Source organism: Rana temporaria, chromosome 4, assembly GCF_905171775.1.
Source record: "Rana temporaria chromosome 4, aRanTem1.1, whole genome shotgun sequence".
In the NCBI taxonomy this organism is placed as follows: Eukaryota; Metazoa; Chordata; class Amphibia; order Anura; family Ranidae; genus Rana; species Rana temporaria.
The window spans coordinates 266,385,089-266,407,477 of record NC_053492.1 but is presented as its reverse complement, the minus strand read 5'-3'; the positions used below and the strand labels follow the sequence as shown (position 1 = coordinate 266,407,477).

Here is a 22,389-nt window from a genome sequence, read left to right as displayed (position 1 = left end):
TGTTAGAAAAAAATATATAATGTTTGGGGGTTTTAAGTAATTTTATAGCAAAAAAAAAATGTTTTAGTCTCGTAAACACCGAATCTGAAAAACAGGCTCGGGGCTTAAGTGGTTAATGTGCTTCTTCTTTTCTTTAAATACCTTTTTCCCCTCGCTGTATGTGTCCTAACACCACCTTATGTCTATGGCTAGCCTAATGTATATATATATTTTTTTCCCCCAGGTACTTGAACGTTCAATTAAGCTACTTTTTGAAACCCGAGATATAAGTCAGATCAAACAGTATGTGCAGAGACAGTGCATGAAGCTTCTGGAAGGGAAAGCCAGCATGCAGGATCTTATCTTTGCCAAGGAGTATAGAGGAAGTTTTGCTTACAGACCTGGAGCCTGTGTGCCAGCACTGGAACTAACAAGGTAGGAAAAGGTCGGCGACTGTAGCAGAAGGGCTCTAGGGTGAAAAGCTGTTCCACCCACGTGCATCAATAAGCCAATGACTCTGTTGCCGGTTCACCGGTCTTCTTTCCTTTGACTAATTTTGGTAAGTCCTGATCACTGCAGACCAGAAATATACAAGAGCTGCAGTTTTGGAGTTGCTCTCACCCAGTCGTCTAGCCATTACAATTTGGCCCTATGTCAAAGTCACTCAAATCCTTACGTTCGCCCATTTCTTCTGCTTTTAGTACATCAGTTTTAGAGACGTTGAGGGAGATTTACTAAAACTATAGCACTGTGCATGGTAGCCAATCAGCTTCTAACTTCAGCTTGTTCAATTAAGCTTTGACAATAAAACCCGGAAGCTGATTGGTTGCTGAGTACAGCTACACCAGATTTTGCACACTCCAGTTTTAGTAAAACCCCCAATATGTAATCCACTCTTTTTCAGGTACCATTGTAATGGTAATCAACGTCATTCATTTTACCTTTCTCTGGTCATAATGTTATGGCTGATCGCTGTAAACTTGCTTTCCACTAGCGCACATAGTTGACTACAATTATACGTGTCGGCACAAAAAAGCAAAACTCTCATTGTGTGGAAACTGAAGGCAATCATTGATACCATTAACACGGCACCACCCACATTCGTCAAGTCGAAGCAGTGCCATGGAACTCTGAAGCATGTGCATAAGGATTGCCGGTACAACACGTAATGGGTTTTTAAGTTACTCGTTTATGTGCCTGAAAGGCTGCTTTCACACTGAGTAGTTTTTCAAATGCTTCCCTTTAATTTAATGAATGTGTTCACACTGGGGCAGTGCACTTCCATTGCGATGAAAAATATCCTACTTGCAGCATTTTTGGAGCATGTTCGGGTAAATAAAATAAATAAATAAAAGCACCGAAAATGAACCTTCCCATCCAAAGCAATTGAAAAATGTGCCAAAACCGCACCCTAAAAAATTATCACTTTTCAGGACCTGCCAATGCTTTTTAACGATTTAATTAATCCAACAGTGTTGAGAGGAAAAGGTGGTTACCAAAGTCCATTCATATAGATTGTTATCCTGTTTACCATTAACTCTCGGTATTAAAAGCGGATTTCTATCCATTGTGTTGAACTTTTTCTAATTCTTGTTTGAGACTAGTTCCACTGTAACCCTTCTCCAAAAAAAACGCTTGGTTAGGATATCGGCTTGAACTAAAAAGTCCTCTGGTCTGGAACAATTCCTCTTTATTCGTTGGTATTGTCCTTTTGGTATAGCCCTCAACCAGTTGGGATGGTGACAGCTTTCTACAGGGATATACCCATTGCGATCTGTGATTTTAAAGTGTGTTTTTGTCAACAGATGATTTTGTTCTTTAAAAATTACCAAATCCAAAAAAGAATGGAGGATGAACTAAACTGATGCGTGAATCTGATCCCCCATTGATTGGAGTTTAGATACGTCATAAATTCATGTAGTGACTCAATGTCGCCCTTCCAAAGGAAGAAGGCATCATCACTTGCTTACTGGGCACTTAAACCCTCTTCCTGCCCAAGCCAATTTTCATTTTTCAGCACTGTCGCTCTTTGAATGAGAATTGTGCGGTCATACAACACTGTACCCATATGACATTGTTATCTTTTTTTTTTTTTTCCACAAATATGGCTTTCTTTTGGTGGTATTTAATCGCTGCTGGGTTTTAAAAAAAAATTTTTGCTAAAAAAAAAGACCAAAAATGTTGGGGGGGGGGGGAACAAACATGTTTCATAGTTTGTTATAACATTTACCAAAAAGGAAATGTTTCTCCTTCATTGATGGGGGCGGCAGTTCATAGCCGCAGTGGATCTGTGTATGGGACTAATGTCCCTCTAACAGAAGCCGGCGATTTTTTTTTTTTTTTCTCCTCGCGCTGTTGGCGTGAGAGAAAAAAAAAAGCCGATTACAATCTTGTGTTTACAGTACGTGATCATCTGTCATTGGCTGGCAGCTGCTCACATGGTTAAGGGACCAGGATCAAGTCCTTACTCCAATCTGTGATCAGCCGAGTCACATTGACTCGCTGATCAGAGCGTTGCCCGCGGAGGGTGCGCGGGCAGCTCATGCACAGGAGGACGTTACATGGACACCCTCCCAGTAATTGAGGCCTGCGCTGTAGCAGTCTTTCGGCTATAGCGCAGGTGGGAGGTGGTTAAGCTGGCTATGCTGCACGTGGTAGAGCTGCACTAGTCTGGGAAAATGAGAATCACAATTTTTATTGTTTGGAATAAAGATCATGATTCTCTTGCGATTCTCACGGCGTAACATCCTCCTTTTTTATTTTTATTTTTTTTTTATTTATTACGGTGTATTTTTTTCCCAAAAATATGCATTTGAAAGACCGGTGCGCAAATACAGTGTCACAAAATATTGCAACAACCACCATTTTATTCTCTGTATTATGTATGTATGTGTGTGTGCTTGGGGATTCTAAGTAATTTTCTAGCAAAAAATTATTCTTAACTTGGAACCAACAAGTGTCAGAAAAAGGTTTAGTCTTTAAGTGGTTAAACTTCCCTCAATTACAGACCAAGTTCATTCCATTGATCTAAAGAATAAAATGTTACAATGTTTAGTTCGCTCAGAGGCTGAGGATTGTTGTAAAACGTGGCAAAATGCTTTCTTCAGATCGCGAGGTTGAAAGAATCGCAATCTTGATTCTTAATGATTTAATCGTGCAGCTCTAGCACATTTTTTTTGGTGGGGGGGGGGGGTCTTCAGCCAAAATCTGCAAAAGAGGTTCAGCTCAAAAAAAACTAATTAGAATATATTGGAAAATAGCAATTTAGGGTCTGGTTTGCTAGTTATTGTATATTTTCCACAAAATCGTTGACATATCTAAAAACTCTTTTTATCATTACACATGGGGAAAAAAAAATTAACGAATGCCAGTACCAATCAACATATTATCTTAGAGTATACAAATATAATTTATTGGGAGTATACAGTCGTATTAAACTCTTAAAGTGGTTGTAAACCCACCCAAAAAAAAAACTGAAAAACAAAGGCATAATGAACTAGTATGCATATGCATAGCTTATGGCAGGTGACGTGTCTCTGAGTTATATCTCCGGGTATCACGGGCTCCGGCACTGTGATTGGCCAGAGGCACAATAACGTCACTTGCACGTGGGAGCCTCCGGTAACGGCACAGCGGCTGAAGAAATGGCACGATCGAGCCGTTTCTTCAGTGCGCATGTGCCAATGATGTTGGCACACGCTGATACAGTGAATATTTTCTGAATGGTGCAAGTTTAGAAGATTTACACGGTACCTACAGGTAAGCCTTATTATAGGCTTAATTGTAGTCAAAAGTGGTGTGTAAGTGTTTACAACCACTTTAACACCCTTCAATACCTTGCATGGACCCATTTTCCTTCTGTAAATTTATTGTAGATAGTCTCATGATCACTGCAGAGCCAACATGTTAAATTTCCTTAACTTTCTCCTGCTCCTTTTTTAACAGAAAAATGGTAACATATGATCGTCGTTCTGAGCCACGTGTTGGAGAAAGGGTGCCATATGTGATAGTGTATGGGACGCCTGGAGTACCCCTTATCCAGCTTGTAAGGCGACCCATTGATGTCCTGCAAGATCACAATTTGAGATTAAATGCAACCTACTACATCACCAAACAGATAATGCCACCACTAAACAGGATCTTTTCGCTCATTGGTGTGGATGTCTTCAGTTGGTATGATGAATTACCAAGGGTAAGCATGCATTAATGGCATCATCATAACTGTGCCAGGGATAGTAATTAAGATTTATGTAATCGGGCATATCAGTATGCAAGGAACATGGAGTTTTGATAATCGTAAAAGTGCAGGAGGATGACCAGATGGAAAAGTATACTGCTCCCCAAATTTTACCTCCGTGGGTTTCTTTAGATGTGTTAAATATTGCATGACACTTGGTCCATGTCATAGACTTTGCACTGACCCTGCTTGGGTGCTGTAAAACAGGTGACCTTTCCTATGCCATGACTAAGCACTGACGCCAGTGCGAAACGTTGGCCATACTGATTTTTGTGGGCTTGCAGTGACTGTATGCACAGTTGAAAATAAAGACATCTCTTTTAAAGAAAATTTTGGAGTGCGGCTGTCCAGCTTTTGTTCTTTTGTTTTTTTGCTGACCTTTCCTATTGCTGCCTCACAAAACCCTTAACAAATACCTTCAAATTCCAAAATTTCTCATGGAATTTGTAGGTCAGTTATCACCTCTTTGAGACAAGGGGCATACTGGCATCTTCATATTCCCATTGTTCCATCTCATCGGTGCGTTTTAGACTTCACAGTAGGATATAATCACTATAATTGCTCCCAGATTATTCACAAAAGTCCAAGGACCTCTTTCTGTGCTCCTTCAAACTCGGGGCATCTGGGTCACAGCTTCTCTGGATGACCACCTCATGAAGGGAGTACTCTCCCTTCTAGTTATCTGTAAATGTTCACAGGTTCTCTTCACCTGGAATACTAGGGTCTGATTCTGGACACTTCCCAAGCAAAAGTATTCCTTCCAGGGAAGAAACTGCTTTATCTCAGAGTTCATGCTTGGAAAAATTGAGGTTCAAGAGACATTCCTTGGTAAAATCTTCCATGAAAGCCTCACGATGGCCTCCATTTGGAGGCGTTTCCGTTCGCTCAGTTTCAGTGGAGACCTCTCCAGCACAACATCTTGTTGACCTGAAACAAGCATTCCCCTTCTCCTGACCTACCCATGCTCCTGTCCAGGCAAGCACCGAGTTCTGTAGCTTGGTGGATCTTCAGCCCAGGCTGTTTTTCCTCCCTTATCACTGGAAAGTGATAAGATGCCAGTCATTCAGGCTGGGGAGGAGTGTTCCAGTCCCTCACGGTCCAGGGAATGTGGTCATTGGGGGATGGATCTACAAAACTTGAGCTCCCTTCTGCAAGCACACCCAATCAGGGTGCAGTCAGACAATGCCTCAGCTGTGGCTTACATCAACCACTAAGAGGGCACCAGGTGTCATGCAGCCTTGAAGAAAGGGAAGTGAGCCAGAACATCTCATGGATGAAGACTCCTTGTCCAGCGATCTCTGCTTTTCACATCCCAGGAATAAATAACTGGAAGGTGTATTACCTCAGCTGCCAATACCTGCATCAAGGAAAGTGGGCCTATCTTTAACCCGAAATGTCAGAGATGTGGGACCCTGAATGTGAATATCCTGGCCTCCACATTCAACAAAAACAACCTCCTGTTTGTGCCTAGGACCAAGGATCTTTTAGCACTGGGATTGGATGAGTTGATGATCCCCTGATTTCAGTCCAGGCTAATCTGAGCCTTCCGTCCAGTGCATATTATACTCCACCAGCTTAAAAAAAAATAGAGCAACGAAGAAACCAGTGATTCTTATTATACCAAACTGGCATACAGGAACCTGGTACACAGATATTTAGCTTACGAGGAGATGTCACCTGGTCTCTACCCAACAGACCAGACCTACTATTTTGGAGCCCTATCATCTATTCTGCTTTTCAACTGCTAGCTTTAACAACACGACTGTTTAAGACCACATTTTAGGGGGGCAGAGGGATCTCTAAGGCCGGGTACACACGGACAAACATGTATGGTGAAAGCGGTCCGTCGGACCGTTTCCACCATACATGTCTGCCAGAGGGCTTCTGTACGATGGTTGTACACACCATCGTACAGAAGTCCGCGCGTAAACAATACGCGGGGCGTGTCCGCGGTGTCGCCGCGTCGATGACGCGGTGTCGCCGCGACAATGACGCGGCGACGTGGGCGGCCCGCCTTTAAAATGCTTCCACGCATGCGTCGAAGTCATTCGACGCATGCGAGGGACGGCGGGCGCCTGGACATGTACGGTAGGTCTGTACTGACGACCGTACATGTCCGAGCGGGCTGAATTCCAGCGGACTGTTTTAAAACAAGTCCAGGAATATTTGTCTGCTGGGAAAAGGCCCGGCGGGCAAATGTTTGCTGGAATTCGGCCCGCTCGCGCCCACACACGACCAAACATGTCTGCTGAAACTGGCCTGCGGGCCAGTTTCAGCAGACATGTTTGCTCGTGAGTATGGGGCCTAAGTCTGTCATTCCTACCTTGCTTGAAGCAAGAAAAGCCACTTCTAAGAAATATCTGTTTAGAAAATAGGATTATAGGAGATCCTTCTTTGCCTGGTGTGAACACAGGCGCTTCAATACCAGCTTTGGGTGCAGCTTTTTTACACTGTGCCCTGCATTCTGGAATTCCTACAATCGGAACTTGACCTTCCCATTTGTCCTACCCGCAGGTCCTCATAAGGGACATGCTGCTTCAAAGTCCACTGTCATTCAATCACTGACAATTTTTTTTTTTTTTTTTTTTTTTTTTTTTTTAAAGCTTACACCGTATAGCACAAAAACGCTTTTTTTACTTTTTCACACCCACTCCACCAAGTCAGTGGGTGTTTCCTGGGCATTTCAGCACCAAGCCCCTGTAGCCTAACTTTGTAAGGTAAGGTAACTCTGCTCATACCTTTTTCAGGCCCTGTACACTGCATGTAGCGGGAACGAGTGTTCCTGATTACAATTTTGAAAGTGCGATTCTCACTGCTTGTTGCTCATAGTGCAGCCCATTAACTTGAGTCGTGTGGGCATTTGTTGCCCAAAAGAAGATCCTGCTCTTTTTTGGGTGACGAGCTTCACATCATTTTTAAAGGCATGTTTTTCTGTGATTGTGTCGCGCAGCAAAATTGCAGCATGTTTGGAGTGTAATTTACAATGAATGGCACCCAAACGTGCATTGTGTGTTTTTTTGCAACAATTGCCACGTGATTTGGAATTGAGGGCAGAACCTTGACAATTCCAAATGAATGGGGCCTCAGTTTTACAAGGTGGTCGGCCAGTCCTCTTTGGGTGCAGCTTTTAAATGCAAGGTTCATGTAACGGCGCTGTGATGCTGGATTAACCCTTGTTGCAGTTGTGCCTGTTGGCACAGTTTGCCAAGTTGTTGCCAATCATTTTCATCCATTGCTTGGGTATGCCCAAGGTCTGTGAATACTCGGCCTGTGTCTCGTACTGTATGATTAAAGTGTTACTAAACCCAGGACCCTGCATTCATAATATGTGGACTCCCACGGAACATAGAAATGCAATTCCAGTATTTTAGTAAGTATAAACTGATAAATACCTTTTCTCGTCAGCAGTATATAGCAGTCTTGTGACTTCAATCAGTATCTGGCCGAGCACTGGTTAAAGCTTGTAGGAGTTCATTCTCCTCTGTCTGTCCTATGAGGCTGCATGACTTTCTGTCTGGGCAGTGCTGATTGGCCCTGTGCTGATCACATGCACTCTCCCCCAAGAAAACTCTCTAGTAATACAACCCAAACTGAGCATGTGCAGAGTGCCTCCTAGGGCTCGTGTGTTATCCGCAAATGGAGTGGGGACAGTAAAAGAAGGGGAGGATCAGAGAAATCGGGATCAAACAGCATTTTTTACACAATGAGCAGGATTAACCCCATAGGTTCCACAGTGAGTCTAACAAGCATGCTTTATTGCATATACATACTGATTTTACTGTTGTGGGTTTATTAACATTTTAAGATGAGAAGAATTTTGACTTCCCTGTAAATTCCGAATCTTGGGAGTGTAGGACACACGCTACCCTCTCTTCTATTTCTGGGTCACTCCACATTTCTTGCTACACAACCTTTTTTTTTTTATCCAGCCATTGCTGTAAATCAGTGGTCCACCCCCAGTAACATGTCATTGAACCGGAAACACTAATGCAGGTCTGGTGTTGGCAGTGCTGTTTGGCCCTGTGCTGATCACATGCACCCTCCCAAAAAAACAAAAACATATACATATCTGCTGTTGAGACTTCCCTTGCTTTACTCCTTTTCCAATGCAATGACTCAGAAATGATCATACCCAGAAGATCAGCATGGCAGCCCATTAGCTAGCCTTTGTGGGAGGTCCGCTTACACATTTTTGTCATGATCAGTTTTGTTGAAGATGTATATTTTGTTTTTATGTGTATTCATTTTGTTGAATTTTATATATATTATCACATATCCAGATATGATGATCAATGATCATAATAGCGAGTTTAAACTGTAATGATAAGTCTCACGTGATAAAAATCTTTTTAAATATGGCTTTGTCTTGTGATAAAATACTAGTCTGTATTGTATATCTCCCAGACTGGTCAACTGAGATTATTAAAGTTAATGAGATAAATTCATTTATTTTTCGTCCTGGCAGATTCAGAAAGCTTGCTCAACGGCACGGAATGAGCTGGATTCTAGAAAAGGCACAATTTCTCAGTATTTCACTACTCTGCATTGTCCTGTCTGTGATGAGCTAACACAACATGGGATCTGCTGTAAATGCAGAAGTCAACCTCAACATGTAGCAGTAATTCTTAATCAAGAAATTCGAGAGCTGGAGTATAGGCAAGATCAACTGGTCAAGGTCAGTAGACATGTTTGTTTCAAGTACATTTTGAATCTTTTTATTGTATATCTAAACTGTATTATCATGGCTGTGTGCAGATAACACCATAATGTTACATTCCTAGTCAATCATCAAAGTACTTAAAGCGGTTGTAAACCGCATAAACTTTTTTTTTTTTTCCCCCAAACCTGCAATGCAAAAGGCATAATAGGCTAGTATGCACCGCATACTAGCCTATTATGAAATACTTACCTCGGAACGAGGTGTGTACCACTTACCTGGTCCACGCCGAGCAGGATGTCATCTTGCTCCGGCGTGTCTTCCGGGTATCGCCGCTCCAGCGCTGTGATTGGCTGGAGCGGCGATGACGTCACTCCCGCGCGTGCGCGCGGGAGATTTAAAATCGGCAGGGTCCGGCGATGCCGGTCCTCCAGCCGTGGATTCCCCCCTGCGCATGCGCCGCCCGCATTGCGGGGGTAATATCTCCTAAACCGTGCAGGTTTAGGAGATATTCCCCATACCTACAGGTAAGCCTTGTTGTAGGCTTACCTGTAGGTAAAAGTCCAAATAGTGGGTTTACAACCACTTTAAATGTCACTCCACAAAATGCCATTTGCCGCTGCAGTCCCCTTCAGTGAGATCAGAGTGAAAGGAGATGCTGGCAGGTGCTGAATACGGGATTGTAATTACTTTAAATGGGAAGTCTAGTTAATGGATAGTATGTGGATATTAATTTCCATTACTTATTTATTTATTTTTGTTCATATAAAATTTTATTTTTATGCACATTGGGGTCCATTGAAACATATGGACTCCTCCCCTAAATATCAGGCGTATAAACCCCTATGAATAAATACACTGATTTTAAGGAACATCATTTAAATTATTCTAAAGCTTTCATTAGTATTTGTAAATTAATTTCATATCTTGCATGCTTCAGATTGCAAACATTTAAAGTGGTATGAAACTCAAACCTAAAAACAAAATTATTTTTTGTTCAATACGTTTTTATTGAAGAGCAAAATACAAATGACAAAGAATTGTAACGAAACAACATGAGACCTCTTGGTGGCATATCATACAAACACATGTGGACACCTGATATATTTAGCATTCCACATATTGTCAGACACATGTGAGGCATCCATAAAGGCCTAGGGCCGCTCAGTAAACATTAGCCTGTATGACATGTTATCATGTTGAAAGATAAAGACAGGAGTTGCCAATATAGGATAGCTCGTGCCTCATATAGAGAATACTGAGAAATGTGAATAAAAGAAGGAAGGAGAAGTACTAGGGGGAGAAAGAAAGAAAGAGTGGGTGGGTAGTGGGAGGGGAGTTGGAAGCCCTGCCTCGGCCAGATGCATACATGCATAACCACTGAGAGTCAGTTTATGTGTGTTGAGGCATAATCTCTGCATAGGCGGATGAGAATTTGAGGGCAAACCAGCAGGACCATATTTTCTTAGATGGATGAAACTTATTTCTAAGGGAATGGGTGAGGTCTTCCATATGGTATGTATGATCTACTTCCAGTAACCACTGGCATAGAGTAGGAACAGTTGGTTGTTTCCAGTACCTGGGGATAAGTGATTTTGGAGAATTTAGCAAGTGGGGCGTTACCGATTTCTTATATGTTCCTACTGGTTTGCCTGTACAATTAAGCAATATGACCCACGGGTCGTTAGTAACGTCATAACCTTTGATCCAGTCCAATATAGTCAGCCAATATGGGCGAATAAGTGGACGTGACCACCATACATGGGTGTAGGTTGCCCGCTCTTCGCATCCTCGTCAACATAATGGTGAAATAGTTGGAAAGACTTTATGTAACACCACCGGGGTGTAATGCCATCTCGTCAGCAATTTATAGTTCAAATGCTACTATGGGTTAATTCTTATTTTTTTCTAAATAACAAACATGTCATACCTCCACTGTGCAGTTCATTTTGCACAGAGTGGCCCTGATCATTCCCTTCTGGGGTCCCACGGTGGCTTTCGCAGCCCCCCCCCCCCCCAATAGATAACCCCCTCTGGGAAGCTCTATCCTGAGTGGCTTACCTTGTGGGCGTGCTCCCGTGTCATACACTTGGCGTCCATAGCTGCTGAGTGTATGATTTGGCCCCGGTGGCCACGTCATTTGATTGACAGCAGCGGGAGCCAATGGCTGTGCTGCTATCAATCTATTCAATGAGAGCCGAGAAGCCATGGTGAGAGCGACGCGGGATCTTGCCCATGGAAATTTGGGGCTCAGGTAACTAAAACAGAGGGCTGGGGGACAGGCACAGCAAGGTGTTTTTTTACCTTAAGGCTAAAAAACACGAGGGTTTACAAACCCTTTCACCTCTGCTGTTTTGGACATCGAAGAGGTGTGTGTCAGTTGGAGAATTGTAGCTCGTTGGGCATCTTGACAGTGTTTTTTGTAGGTCCTGCTCCCAGTTGGTTAAAAAGGGTGGCTGGTCCTTTGATGATAGTGCTTGCAAGGCTTGATAAAAGTAGGAAATAAGTTTCTCAAGCAGTTGATAATCTACAAAGGCAGTTTTAACCGGTGTTGGGTCCGTAATAGTGCGCAGAGGCTTTGGGAGTGAGTTTATGAATGTGGAGAGCTGTTGGTATCTCCATTGGTCCATGAATGACACTGTAGAAGATGGCAAGATGCCGGTAGCGGAAGTCACTTGGTGGAGTAAGGCTGTATTCCCAAAGCTACAGGTGTGAGATTTGGGGTCCAGATTCCCCGGAGGGGAAGTAGGCATGGCCTATTAATTGCATCAGGGGACAGTTGTACAGCCATTTATGCGCTTTGCACAGTGAGTCCCATATCATGAGTGGACCATGTGAGGCGAGGTGATGCAAAGATACGAAGGAAACTTGGACAGCCGCACTCCAAAAATGTTCTTTTAATTAAAATCGATCACAAAATGAACATGCCACAGCAAAAAGATTGGAACAAAAGCTAACGTTTCGCACTGTAGCTTCAGTGCTTAGTCATAGCTAGTACGAGGCGAGGTGGTTGTGGACAATTTCCAAAATTTCCTGGGTATCTATTTTTGAGGGAAAAGGTCCACTCCACTGAGGTCAAGGTTTACCCATATCTTGGAGTCTCTGTGGTATTTCCAGTCTGAGACTCTGTTCAAAACTATCGCTAAGAAGTAACTCTTAAAGTCCGGTAAGACTAGACCCCCTTCTCTTTTAGATCTAATGAGCACATTTCTAGCAATTCTTGGTTGCTTATGGTTCCAGACGTATTTGCAAACTATCGACTTTAATCACGATGGGATCTTGTATGGAATCATTTGAAACAAGAAAAGCAGCCTGGGTAATATGTTAATTTCCACGATACTAATCCTCCCCAACCATGAGTGTGCAAGTTGAGTCCATTTATGCAGGTCTGACCTAATCGTGTTTAGCAGGGGTATGAAGTTTGCACGAAACAGAGGCAGGATTAGATGCAAGAAATATACCAAGGTATTTCATTGAGTGAGGTTGCCAACGAAAGGGGAAGGATGTTTTCAATTGAGCGACAGTCTTATGTGGAATTTAGGTGTTTAATATTTCAGATTTTGACAGGTGGATTTTAAAATTGGAGATGGTTCTGAAGGCTGTAAAGGCCGACATCAGGTTAGGGAGAGAGATACGGGGCTGTTGGACATAGAATAATATATCATCCGCTTAGGCTGCATGTTTATATTCTGTGTTACCTATTGTAATTCCGTGGATGTTAGGGTTGTGTCGTATCGTTGAGAGGAAAGGTTCTAAGGAGAGGGCGAATAAGATGGGTGGAGAGGAGGCATCCTTGACGAGTGCCATTATGTAATGTGAAGGAGTCGCTTAAGGTGCCATTAATTCGCAGTTGTGCAATAGGAAAATGATGTGCTGATATCCGAGATATTAGGGATGGGCCAATGCCCAGGTGGGTCAGTGTTGCCATCAGATATTCCAAGTCCACCCTATCGAACGCTTTTTCAGCAGCCGCCGATAGCAAGAGGGTAGGCTGGGAAGATCCGCGCACATGAGCCATGAGGGATAGGGTTCTCGGGGAGTTATCACGGGCTTCCCTCCCTGGGATGAATCCACATTGGTCTCTAGAGACCCATTGAGGGACTAGGGGAAGAAGTCTATTTGCGATGGCTTTAGCATACAATTTGGCATCTATGTTCAATAGGGAGATAGGTCTGTAGCTTCTTGAGTTACTGGGGTCCTTGCCAGGCTTAGGGAGAATAGTGATATGGGCGTAAAGAGTCTCGGGTCGGAGAGCACTACCTACAGAAACTGAATTTGCATACGTAGTTGAACGAGGGATCAATGTGTCCGTGAAGGTGCGGTAATAGGCTACGGTTGGGCCATCTGGGCCTGGGGCCTTGCCATTAGCCATGGCCTTAAGTGCAACTCATTGTTCTGAAGTAGTGAATTCTCCTTCCAGATCTTCAAGAGTGGAGGTTGGGTAGTTTGGGCAGGTTAGCTTGCGCAAGATACTCTTGGATAAGAGTACCTCTAGCGCAGTGGTGCCCAACCTTTTGAAGAGCAAGGGCCACTTAAGCGACTTAGTACCAGTCATGGGCCGCAATGAGCGGAGCGGGAGGATGGCAGCCCACTACTTTTTGTGTGGATTGGATGTAGGCGTTTGTAAACGGACACAAGTCCATTTACAGCTGCCACTCCTTAGAGGTGAATGGAGGGCCAGATTGGATCAGATTGACCGTGTGAATGGGGCCTAAGGCTGCTTTCACATTGGTGCTGTTTACCTGCACTGCAGGTGCAACACAGTTCACCTGTGTCTTTCCTGCAGGTTAGCTGCACTTTGCCATAGACTTCTATTATATCCTGTAGGTGTGGTACACTTTCAGAAAGCACACAAAACGCACAGGTAATAGACGTCTATGGCTCAGTGCAGGTAACCCCGCACCAGCTCTGCTCTGCACCTGCAGATCAGTTTGAAAGCAGCCCAGTAACCACTGCAGAACAAATATGCCCATATATACACTGTGATTTTAGTAATAAACTTAACTTTAATAACAATATTCTATTCCATCCCAGAGCAGGAGGTCGCGGGCCATATCAGAGGGCTCCGCAGGCCACATGTGGCCCCCGGGCCACTGGTTGGGCACCCCTGCTCTAGCGTCTTATCTGCTATAGTATGCTGTACGTGGTAGAGATGTTGATTGAAGGAACAAAATTCCTTAGCTATGGAGGATGTCTCATGCACCAAGGTGTCGGAAGAGGTCTTGATTTTTAGCTATAAAGGCTGCCAGGTTTATTTCCCTCTTTGTGCAAGCATTGGGAAACTGTTCGTATATGCGCCTTGTGAGCTTCCCGGAGCGCATCTGGTGATATATCTGGGGATGAGTTGTCCTTGAAATAAAGGGAGAGTTCATCCGCACTGTTTTTTGTCAACGTCCTCAGAGAGGACATTATTAAGTTTCCAGTTCGTAGCCTTTAGGGGTAGGGAGGAGATTTTCAGTTTTAGACTAATCGGGCATGGTCTGATATTAGTGAAGTCTCAATACCAGAACGGACTGGTAAGGCTAAGTGGTGATGGTCACTAAAGGTGTGGTGTGAGTAATGCACGTAGTCCTTTTGCACGTGGGTGCATCACCCTCCAAATATCAATGAGTTGATTGTCGTGTAGATGTTTGCAGATGTATGTCACATGTTTGTGAGAGATACTGGAACTACCTTGTGAGGTATCTATGGAGGGTTCCAGGGGAGTATTAAAGTCCCTTGCCAGGAGAATGCATCCATGCGCAAAGTCTCGTAGTTTAAGAGTGGCTGCAATATAACCCGCTTGGTCATGGTTGGGGGCGTATATATTGGCTAGAGTGCACAACATATTACCCAGGCTGCCTCTCAGGAATAAGTAACGTCCTGAGGGATCACTTAACATGGTTTCAACTGTGAAAAAGGTACCCCTGCGGAATCCAATGGCCACTCCCTTTGCCTTATGGACATATGATAAACTGTAGGGCCATGTGCAGTAGTGACGAGAAAAGAGCTTTACCGATGTGGTTTGGGTGAGATGAGTTTCCTGCAGGAAGGCAATGTCCCCCGGCAGGCGGTCAAGTTCTCTATAAAAGTTATGCTGCTTACTAGGAGAGTGTAGTCCCCGCACGTTGAGGGATATTAAATTTACCATGACCATTGGAACAGTCGGGGAGGCTCCCTATGAACAGTCCTCCAAAGGTACTGGATCAAGGGAGAGGAAGGAGGGTGGGGAGGGCTAAAAGAGTCATAAAAAGAGCACAAATAAGAAATAGTCAGTACACAAATACAGTAAAATTACTTGTGGGATTGGACAAGGCTTGTACGCATACATCTGCGGTGCGTATATAGGGCACGCGTGGGTCCCAACACCCGCGGGCTCACCACCCCATGAAGGGCAGCTACACGTGGGCATGGGGGTCAAGCGGAGCCCCACAAGGGGGGGGGGGGTAGCCCCGGGCATCAGACAGAGAACACCGAATAAGATGCGTACACCATTTGGGTGCTCCGGCATCGTGCATTTAACAACTATGCATTCACAGTGTAAAACTGTAAATTGGGCAGCAGTATATACTGTTAAGCGAACCAAGACTATAACACTATTAGGTACTTAAAATATTAATCAGCCAGTCTGTAAGGGCTGCAAGAGCAAAAAAAACCTAACCATCAATAATATACTTGCGTTCAATGGGCATGTGTTGGTTCCCCACATGGGGGCCACAGGGCAGCCTCATAGGGGTTCACCCCATCTGTGGTGATGAGCCTGGAGTGGCAGAACAGTGTTTCCGATCCCCTTTCTGCCATCGCACCTCCGAGTTTGGGAGCGGAGGGATGGTTTCTTGACAGCCAGGGATTTCCGGAGGATTGATGTTGATGTCCATGCAGAACTTTTTCAAGTCCTCTGGAAAGCGGAGAAATGGCTGTCTTGCCGTCCCTGTTCGCAATGAGGGCAGCCGGGAAACCCCAGCAGTAATTGATAGAGGCAGAGCGCAGCTTCTCAGTCAGGGGTTTAAGGGCCCTGCGCCGCTCCAAGTTTTCCCTAGCCAGATCGGGGAAGAAAGACAGGGTTGCGCCATCGAAATCCAGGGTGGTGGCTTCTCTTGCTTTCCGCATAAGCTCCTTCTCCTCAGTAATACCCTGCAGATAACCTCTCGCAGGGTATTTGATGATAGGTTGTGGGGACAGAGGGCCCAGTGGACTCTGTCCAGTTTCAGTGGGTGATCTGCCAAATTGCCCAGTAGGCTGTTGAAGATGCCACAAATGAAGGCGGTGAGATATTTATCCATAGTTGCCCAGGTAGGCCTCTGATCCGTATATTGTTCCGCCTGTTACGGTTTCCTTGGTCCTCGATTTAGTACAGGGCCATTCTGTGCACAATAGAAAGATTGCAGGTGGTAGCCTGCAGGATTCTAATGGCTACCAAGTGGCGATCTAAGCATTGCTCAGTTTCCTCCATGCGCTCCAGCACTTGTGACAAATCAGAGCGTACAGCTGAGACTTCCTTCTTTATGGCCCTCTCAAGGCTGAGCAACATGGAGGCCAGCTCTGTCTTAGTAGGCAGTCTGCTGACCAGTGCTGCGACCTCTGCACACCTGGGTGAGCTTTCACCTCCATCCGAGCCGACAGAGGAAGCTGGGGACCAGTGTCTGGGTTCAGGCCTCTATCGGGAGAAGGAGCCAGCACGGGAGCCTGTGCCACACGGAGAGTGGCCTAGGCCGTCTGTGTCAGTAAAGTCCTCTGGTTCTGCAGCCAGAAAGCACTTAGTGGAGCCCGTTGAGGTGTTTTCCCGTTCTCTTGCCCATGGTGACTGAGTTGGTGTGGTTGTCAGATATCGAGGTAAAGTTGGTGCCAGCGCCAGAGCTCACAGGAGAAGCGTCCTCACTGCTTCATGCCGAAACCCCCACAAAAATGTTATATATTGCATATATTCTTTGATGTGGTGGCTACAATAGTTTTATTTTGTGGCCTTTATTTCACCAGTTTTTTTTTTTAATCCGCGGTGGTACTGAAAACAAAAAGCATTAAGTGTACACACACTAAAAAGTGCACATAAGGGTGTGCTTTGTCAACCCCCAGATGGTATAGGACCTCTCTCTGATCCCCCAGGGTGCAAGGCTCCTGACAGGGACATGGGGTACGACATGGTCTGCCTAGCCAGAAGCTCTGGCAGATCCTTCTCCTCATGGCTAGCTGAAGCACTAGGTCAGTACTAGGTCAAAGGGCTCTCCCGAAGTAGGGTGTAGGAGTAGGGAGTAGGTTATGAGTAGCCTTTACAGCCGAGAAGAACATGGTGTTTTTTGCTAGTGGCTAGAACTGCTGGCAATTTTTGCATCCCAAAAATCTCACATGCTGGTTGTACCCAAGTCGATCGATGGATCGACTTGAGTATAATCCAATCAGCCTGCCCATACATGGTTCAAATCGAAGAGTCTTTGGCCAGCTTAAAGAGGAAGTAAACTCTGAATGTACTTAAAGTGGTCGTTAATCTACTACAATATAAACCTACAATCCCCTCTGTAAAATAACATTGTGTTCCCAGTGTCTGTGTTGTATAAAAAAAAGATGCAGATCTCTAACTTCTATCAGAGTGTCTCCAGGCACTCACGTGACTCCTCAGCCCTCTCTTCTCTCTCCTCCCTGACGTCAGCAGGAGTTATCGGCCCCTCCCGCTATAGCTGTCACACGGTTAGTGGAGACAGCCAAGGAGTCATGTGAGAGCCGGGAGACGGTCTGACATAAGGCAGAGATAGGCATCTCTTTTATATAACAGATGCTGGGACACAGTGTTATTTTACAGAGGGGATTGTATGTTTATATTGTAGTGCAGGGGTCCTCAAACTACGGGCCGCATATGGCCCGCCAAGGCGATTTACCCGGCCCACAGCACGGCCTGTCCCTTTCATAAGATTGCAGCACTTCCCCTCTGCAGCACTTCCCCCTCCCCTCTGCTACATTGGTCACACAAGACACGAAGCGTGACAGGTCCAAACAAAGGGCGGGACTTTTTGAGTTAAGAAGCGGGTAATTGGTTACTAGGCAGTGGGGCGGTCCCAGCAATCAGTCATCTGCCTTTCACTTGAAAAGTCCCGTGCTTTGTCCGATCCTGTCAGGCTTTGCGTCGTGTGTGTGAATAAGGTGGGGGGGGGAGTGCTGTGCTGCGATATGGGGGGGGAAGGGGGACTCTGTGATATGGGGGGGAAGGGGGACTCTGTGATATGGGGGGAAGGGGGACTCTGTGATATGGGGGGAAGGGGGACTCTGTGATATGGGGGGGGGATCTGTGGTGGAGCTTTATGATTGGTGGATCTGTGATGGAGGGGGGGGGCTTTGTAATGGGGAAGTCTGTGGTGGGAGTGATCTGTGATGGGGAGCTTTGTGATTGGTGGGAGGTCTTTCATGGAGAGGAGTCTGTGATGGGGGATCTGTGTTGGGGAGGGGGGGGGGGGATCTGTGATGAAGGGGATCTGTGATGAAGGGATTCTGTAAAATACTAATACGTTTATGTTGATTAACTGTTTTTTGTGCACTACAAAAAAAATATGTGCAGTGTGCAAAGGTATTTGTTTATATTTTTTTCAAACTAGTCTGGCCCCCCAACAGTCTGAGGGACCGTGAACTGGCCCCGTTAAAGTTTGAGGACCCCTGTTGTAGTGGGTTAACAACCACTTTAAGTACATTTTCCACAGGTACAGAAAAATACCAGTTAATCCTGCCAGAAATCCAGTCTTTTTCCTCTTCACTGAACTAAAATCTCAAACAATGAGCTTTCCTAGATGTCTTCTTTGAACTACAGGACACTGCTCTCCAGTGTAGTGGACAGGAGTATAGGAGAGCTGCATGTAATCTAAATCAGGAGAGCAGCCTGGGGAGAAAACCCTGCGCCTCCCTAGATATGGTACAGTGAGTGAGAATTGTCACCCCAGTACTGGAATTGTGTTAGCAGGATGGTGGAAAAGATGCAGCCACCTCACCTAAAGTCTGGTAAGCTGCAATATATCAATTTGTTTGGTACTAGATGCCCTTTAAAGCAGCTCACACGGGTGGGAACTTGAATTTCTATTCTTTGTAGGGATATGGTATGTTGTACAGATGTGTTGGTAACTGTCTTTCTTATCTATGTTCTAGTTATGCAAGAATTGCACAGGCTGCAGGGATCAGCAGATTCAGTGTGTGTCCCTCAACTGTCCAGTACTTTTCAAGCTTTCCAGAGTGAGTCGGGAACTCTCCAAGGCTCCATATCTACGTCAGCTCCTCGACCAGTTTTAAATTGTGCCAGGAGGTGACCGGTGCTATATCGCCTATGTGTTTATCACACTACAGACTATTGTGCATGGTGCTGTTTTTTTTTCATTGTTTCATAATTTTTATGATTTTGTTTATTGACTATAATTCAAGGTAACACTCATTTCCATCCATGCTGGGGTTAACCTATGTATTGCTATCTTTATACAATGTACAAAGTATTTTTTTCCTTTGTTTTAACTTTGTAACATACATTTTTATACTCAAGGTGTTTGAAGTAGCTAGAGGAATCAGTGTGTAAATGCATTTCTTACTACAGGCTTTGGTTACTTCCAAGCACACAGCTTAGGAAGGGGCACGGAAATCTGATCAGCAGAATGCTCGCCTCTCTCGATACATCAGTATCGGACCTCGGTTCAATTCTAGAGCACCCATATAATTTCTAAGTTTAAGTGCAAAATATTTTGTAAATAGACCTTTTTTACTTTTGAAACAACTGAGTAAAATAATGTGCAATGGGATTTTATACAGTCAGGCAGTGTATGTCCTCCATGTTCTGCTCCACTTGTAAAACATCTTTTTGTTACTTTGATCAGAGTGTGCAAATTGTATTTCTGTGTAGCATTTCTGACGTCACTTTAAAAAAAAAAATCAAAAAAGGAAAAAATATATTGCTGTCTTGCTTTAGCTGTTTATTGGGGCATTGTGAGGAACTGTGCAAAGACATTTTTTGTTATAAAACTGTGGGACTGTTGCAATACTTTAAATATAAGATTTATTCCATTTTGCTTGTTTTGTATAGACATTTCTATGGTTTCTAAATATGCTTAAAATATTTTTTCTTTCCTTATGTACAGTTAAATCTTATTTGCCATCATCCTGAACACAGCATTGTATTTAGAATATTTGTATAACTGTATAAAATGAAAAAAGGAATTATGTGGTCAATGTATTGTTTTCTAAACTGGAAATTGTTTGAAAAATTTAAATGAAAACAATATTAAACATGAATAAAATATTGAGTATTGTGACATTAATGATGCATATAGCATCTAAAAGATCATGTAGAATCTGAGTATTTTTGCGTTTTTTAGCTAAATGCATTGCACAGTGGGGAAAGACAATTTTAAGGTGAGTTTTGCTGGCATTTTTACATTATAGGCCTGTTCCTCTCTATCTTGTGAGTTTTCATGGATGTTTATTTGGATATGTATTAAAGATTCCCTTTCCTGACCTACAGTATAACAGGTTTCTTTAAATCATTACTTTGACTGGGACATTTCCTATATAACCTCTCCCACCCCCAGCTATCCCTACTTTTTTGCTTGTGTCCTTAGGCGATAGACCTCTCTACTGAGTAAAGCTTACCTTCTGCCATGGTGTCTTATTTTCTCATTCTTGATATTTGTTCTATTATTGGCTTTACCATAGCCACTACGGTTTTTCATGCAGCTTCTGGATCAGTTGATGCCTTGACAGAGCCTCAAAGGAGTTGACCCTGCCAGGAAGGAATAAACCCCTAGTATTCCTGCAACATGAATGGTAATTAATGGTGGAAACCTTCTAAACATTGAGTCATCAAGGAGGCACCCGGTGTCCTAGCCCTTTTAAAGGCAGACTTGATCATCTCTTGGGCAGAACTTCCTGTTCCAGCCCTATTTACAATCAATGCCCTAGGAGGGGAAAATTGGAAGGGAGATTTTCTCAGCCAGTGCTTGGATCCAAGGGAATGCGTCTACCATCCAGAGGTATTTTTAACCCTTTTCTACAGATAGGAGATGCCGAATGTGACTCTACAGGAATCCAGATTTAACAAAGCCTGAACAGCTTTTGTCACCAGGTCCAGAGACCCTCAAGCATTTGAATTACAGTAAATGCTCTGGTGATGCCATGAGACCAGTTCAGTCTGATCTCTACCTTTCTGCTTTTCCAGATTCTCCCTCACTATTGCAGGATTGAGACGGAGGCCATTCTGGTAATCATCATTGCAGCCAATTGGCACTGGAGGATGTGGTACCCAGACATCTGGCAGGCACTAAATGGGAACTTCTGAATTGTCTGGACCTCCTGTTCCAAGGACCAAAGTTCCTTCTGTCTTCTCAATTTCTGGCTTTAACAGCATGGTTGTTGAAATCGATGGTCCTGAGGCATGGGGCTTCTTGTATTTTGTCATTCCTAACCTCATAAAGGCTAGGAAGTAAACTTTTCCCAAAGTCTACCATCACACCTGGAAGACTTTATTTGCTTTCATCTTTGAAGGTACTCTATGGCAGTGGTCATCAACCCTGTCCTACAGGGCCCACTAACAGGCCAGGTTTGCAAGATAACTGAAATACATCACAGGTGATATCATTTGCTGCTCAGTGATTGCAGTATTCTAGACTGCATCTCCCCATGGTAATACATAAAACCTGGCCTGTTAGTGGGCCCTGTAGGGCAGGGTTGATGACCACTGCTCTATGGGACATATTCTATCTTTCCTCCAATCTGGTCTGGATCAACATCTGGCCTTCAGTACCATCAAGGGAAAACTATCGCCTTGGTCATTCTGTTTCAGAAACCTCTGGCCTCTCACCAGTGCCATTTGCTCATGACGTAGCTCACTTCTCTCCTTTGTCTGACCTTTTCTTTTTGCAATTTCATCTGCAAGATGAACTTCTGTTAATTGGCAGCCTTTTCTTGTAAGGAGCCCTTCTTAGTGTTTCTGACTTCCACATTAATCAGGAGATTGTTCTTCCTTCCTTATGTCCTGCTCCAAAATATGTTAACCTCTCAGCTCCTGCATCACTTGGTAAACCGGTTTCTCTTTTGTGCTTTCTGTGGGCTCCGGCAAGGGTTTCCATGTGTCTCGCTCCACCATTGCTAGTTGGATAAAGCAAGTTCTCCTTAACCACTTAAGGACTGGAATGATTTACCCCCTTATTGACCAGGCCTTTTCTTGCTCTATCTCTATCTATCTTTATATATACATTTTTTGTTATATCCCAAAATAAATAATAATTTTAGGGCAATATATATTCTTCTACATATTTTTGTTAAAAATCGCAATAAGCGTATATTGATTGGTTTGTGCAAAAGTTATAGCGTCTACAAAAAAGGGGATATATTTATGGCATCTTTATTATAATTTTATTTTATTTTACTAGTAATGCCAGTGATCAGCGATTTTTAGTGGGATTGCAACATTGCGGCGGACAGATCGGACACTTTTTTGGGACCATTGACATTTATACAGTGATCAGAGCTAAAAATAGCCAATGATTACTGTATAAATGTCACTGGCAGGGAAGGGGTTAAG

General features: G+C 43.9%; 1 protein-coding gene across 1 annotated transcript in view; it reads left to right on the top strand.

Moving 5' to 3' along the window:
• Positions 1-20,113, top strand: part of REV3L (REV3 like, DNA directed polymerase zeta catalytic subunit) — a 242,102-nt gene extending 221,989 nt beyond the window's left edge. The window contains 4 exon segments of the mRNA XM_040350250.1: positions 224-414; positions 3,925-4,171; positions 8,682-8,891; positions 18,975-20,113. Of these exon segments, the coding sequence (XP_040206184.1) occupies positions 224-414; positions 3,925-4,171; positions 8,682-8,891; positions 18,975-19,115 (789 nt within the window). The 3' untranslated portion in view covers positions 19,116-20,113.
• The last annotated feature ends 2,276 nt before the right edge of the window (positions 20,114-22,389 follow it).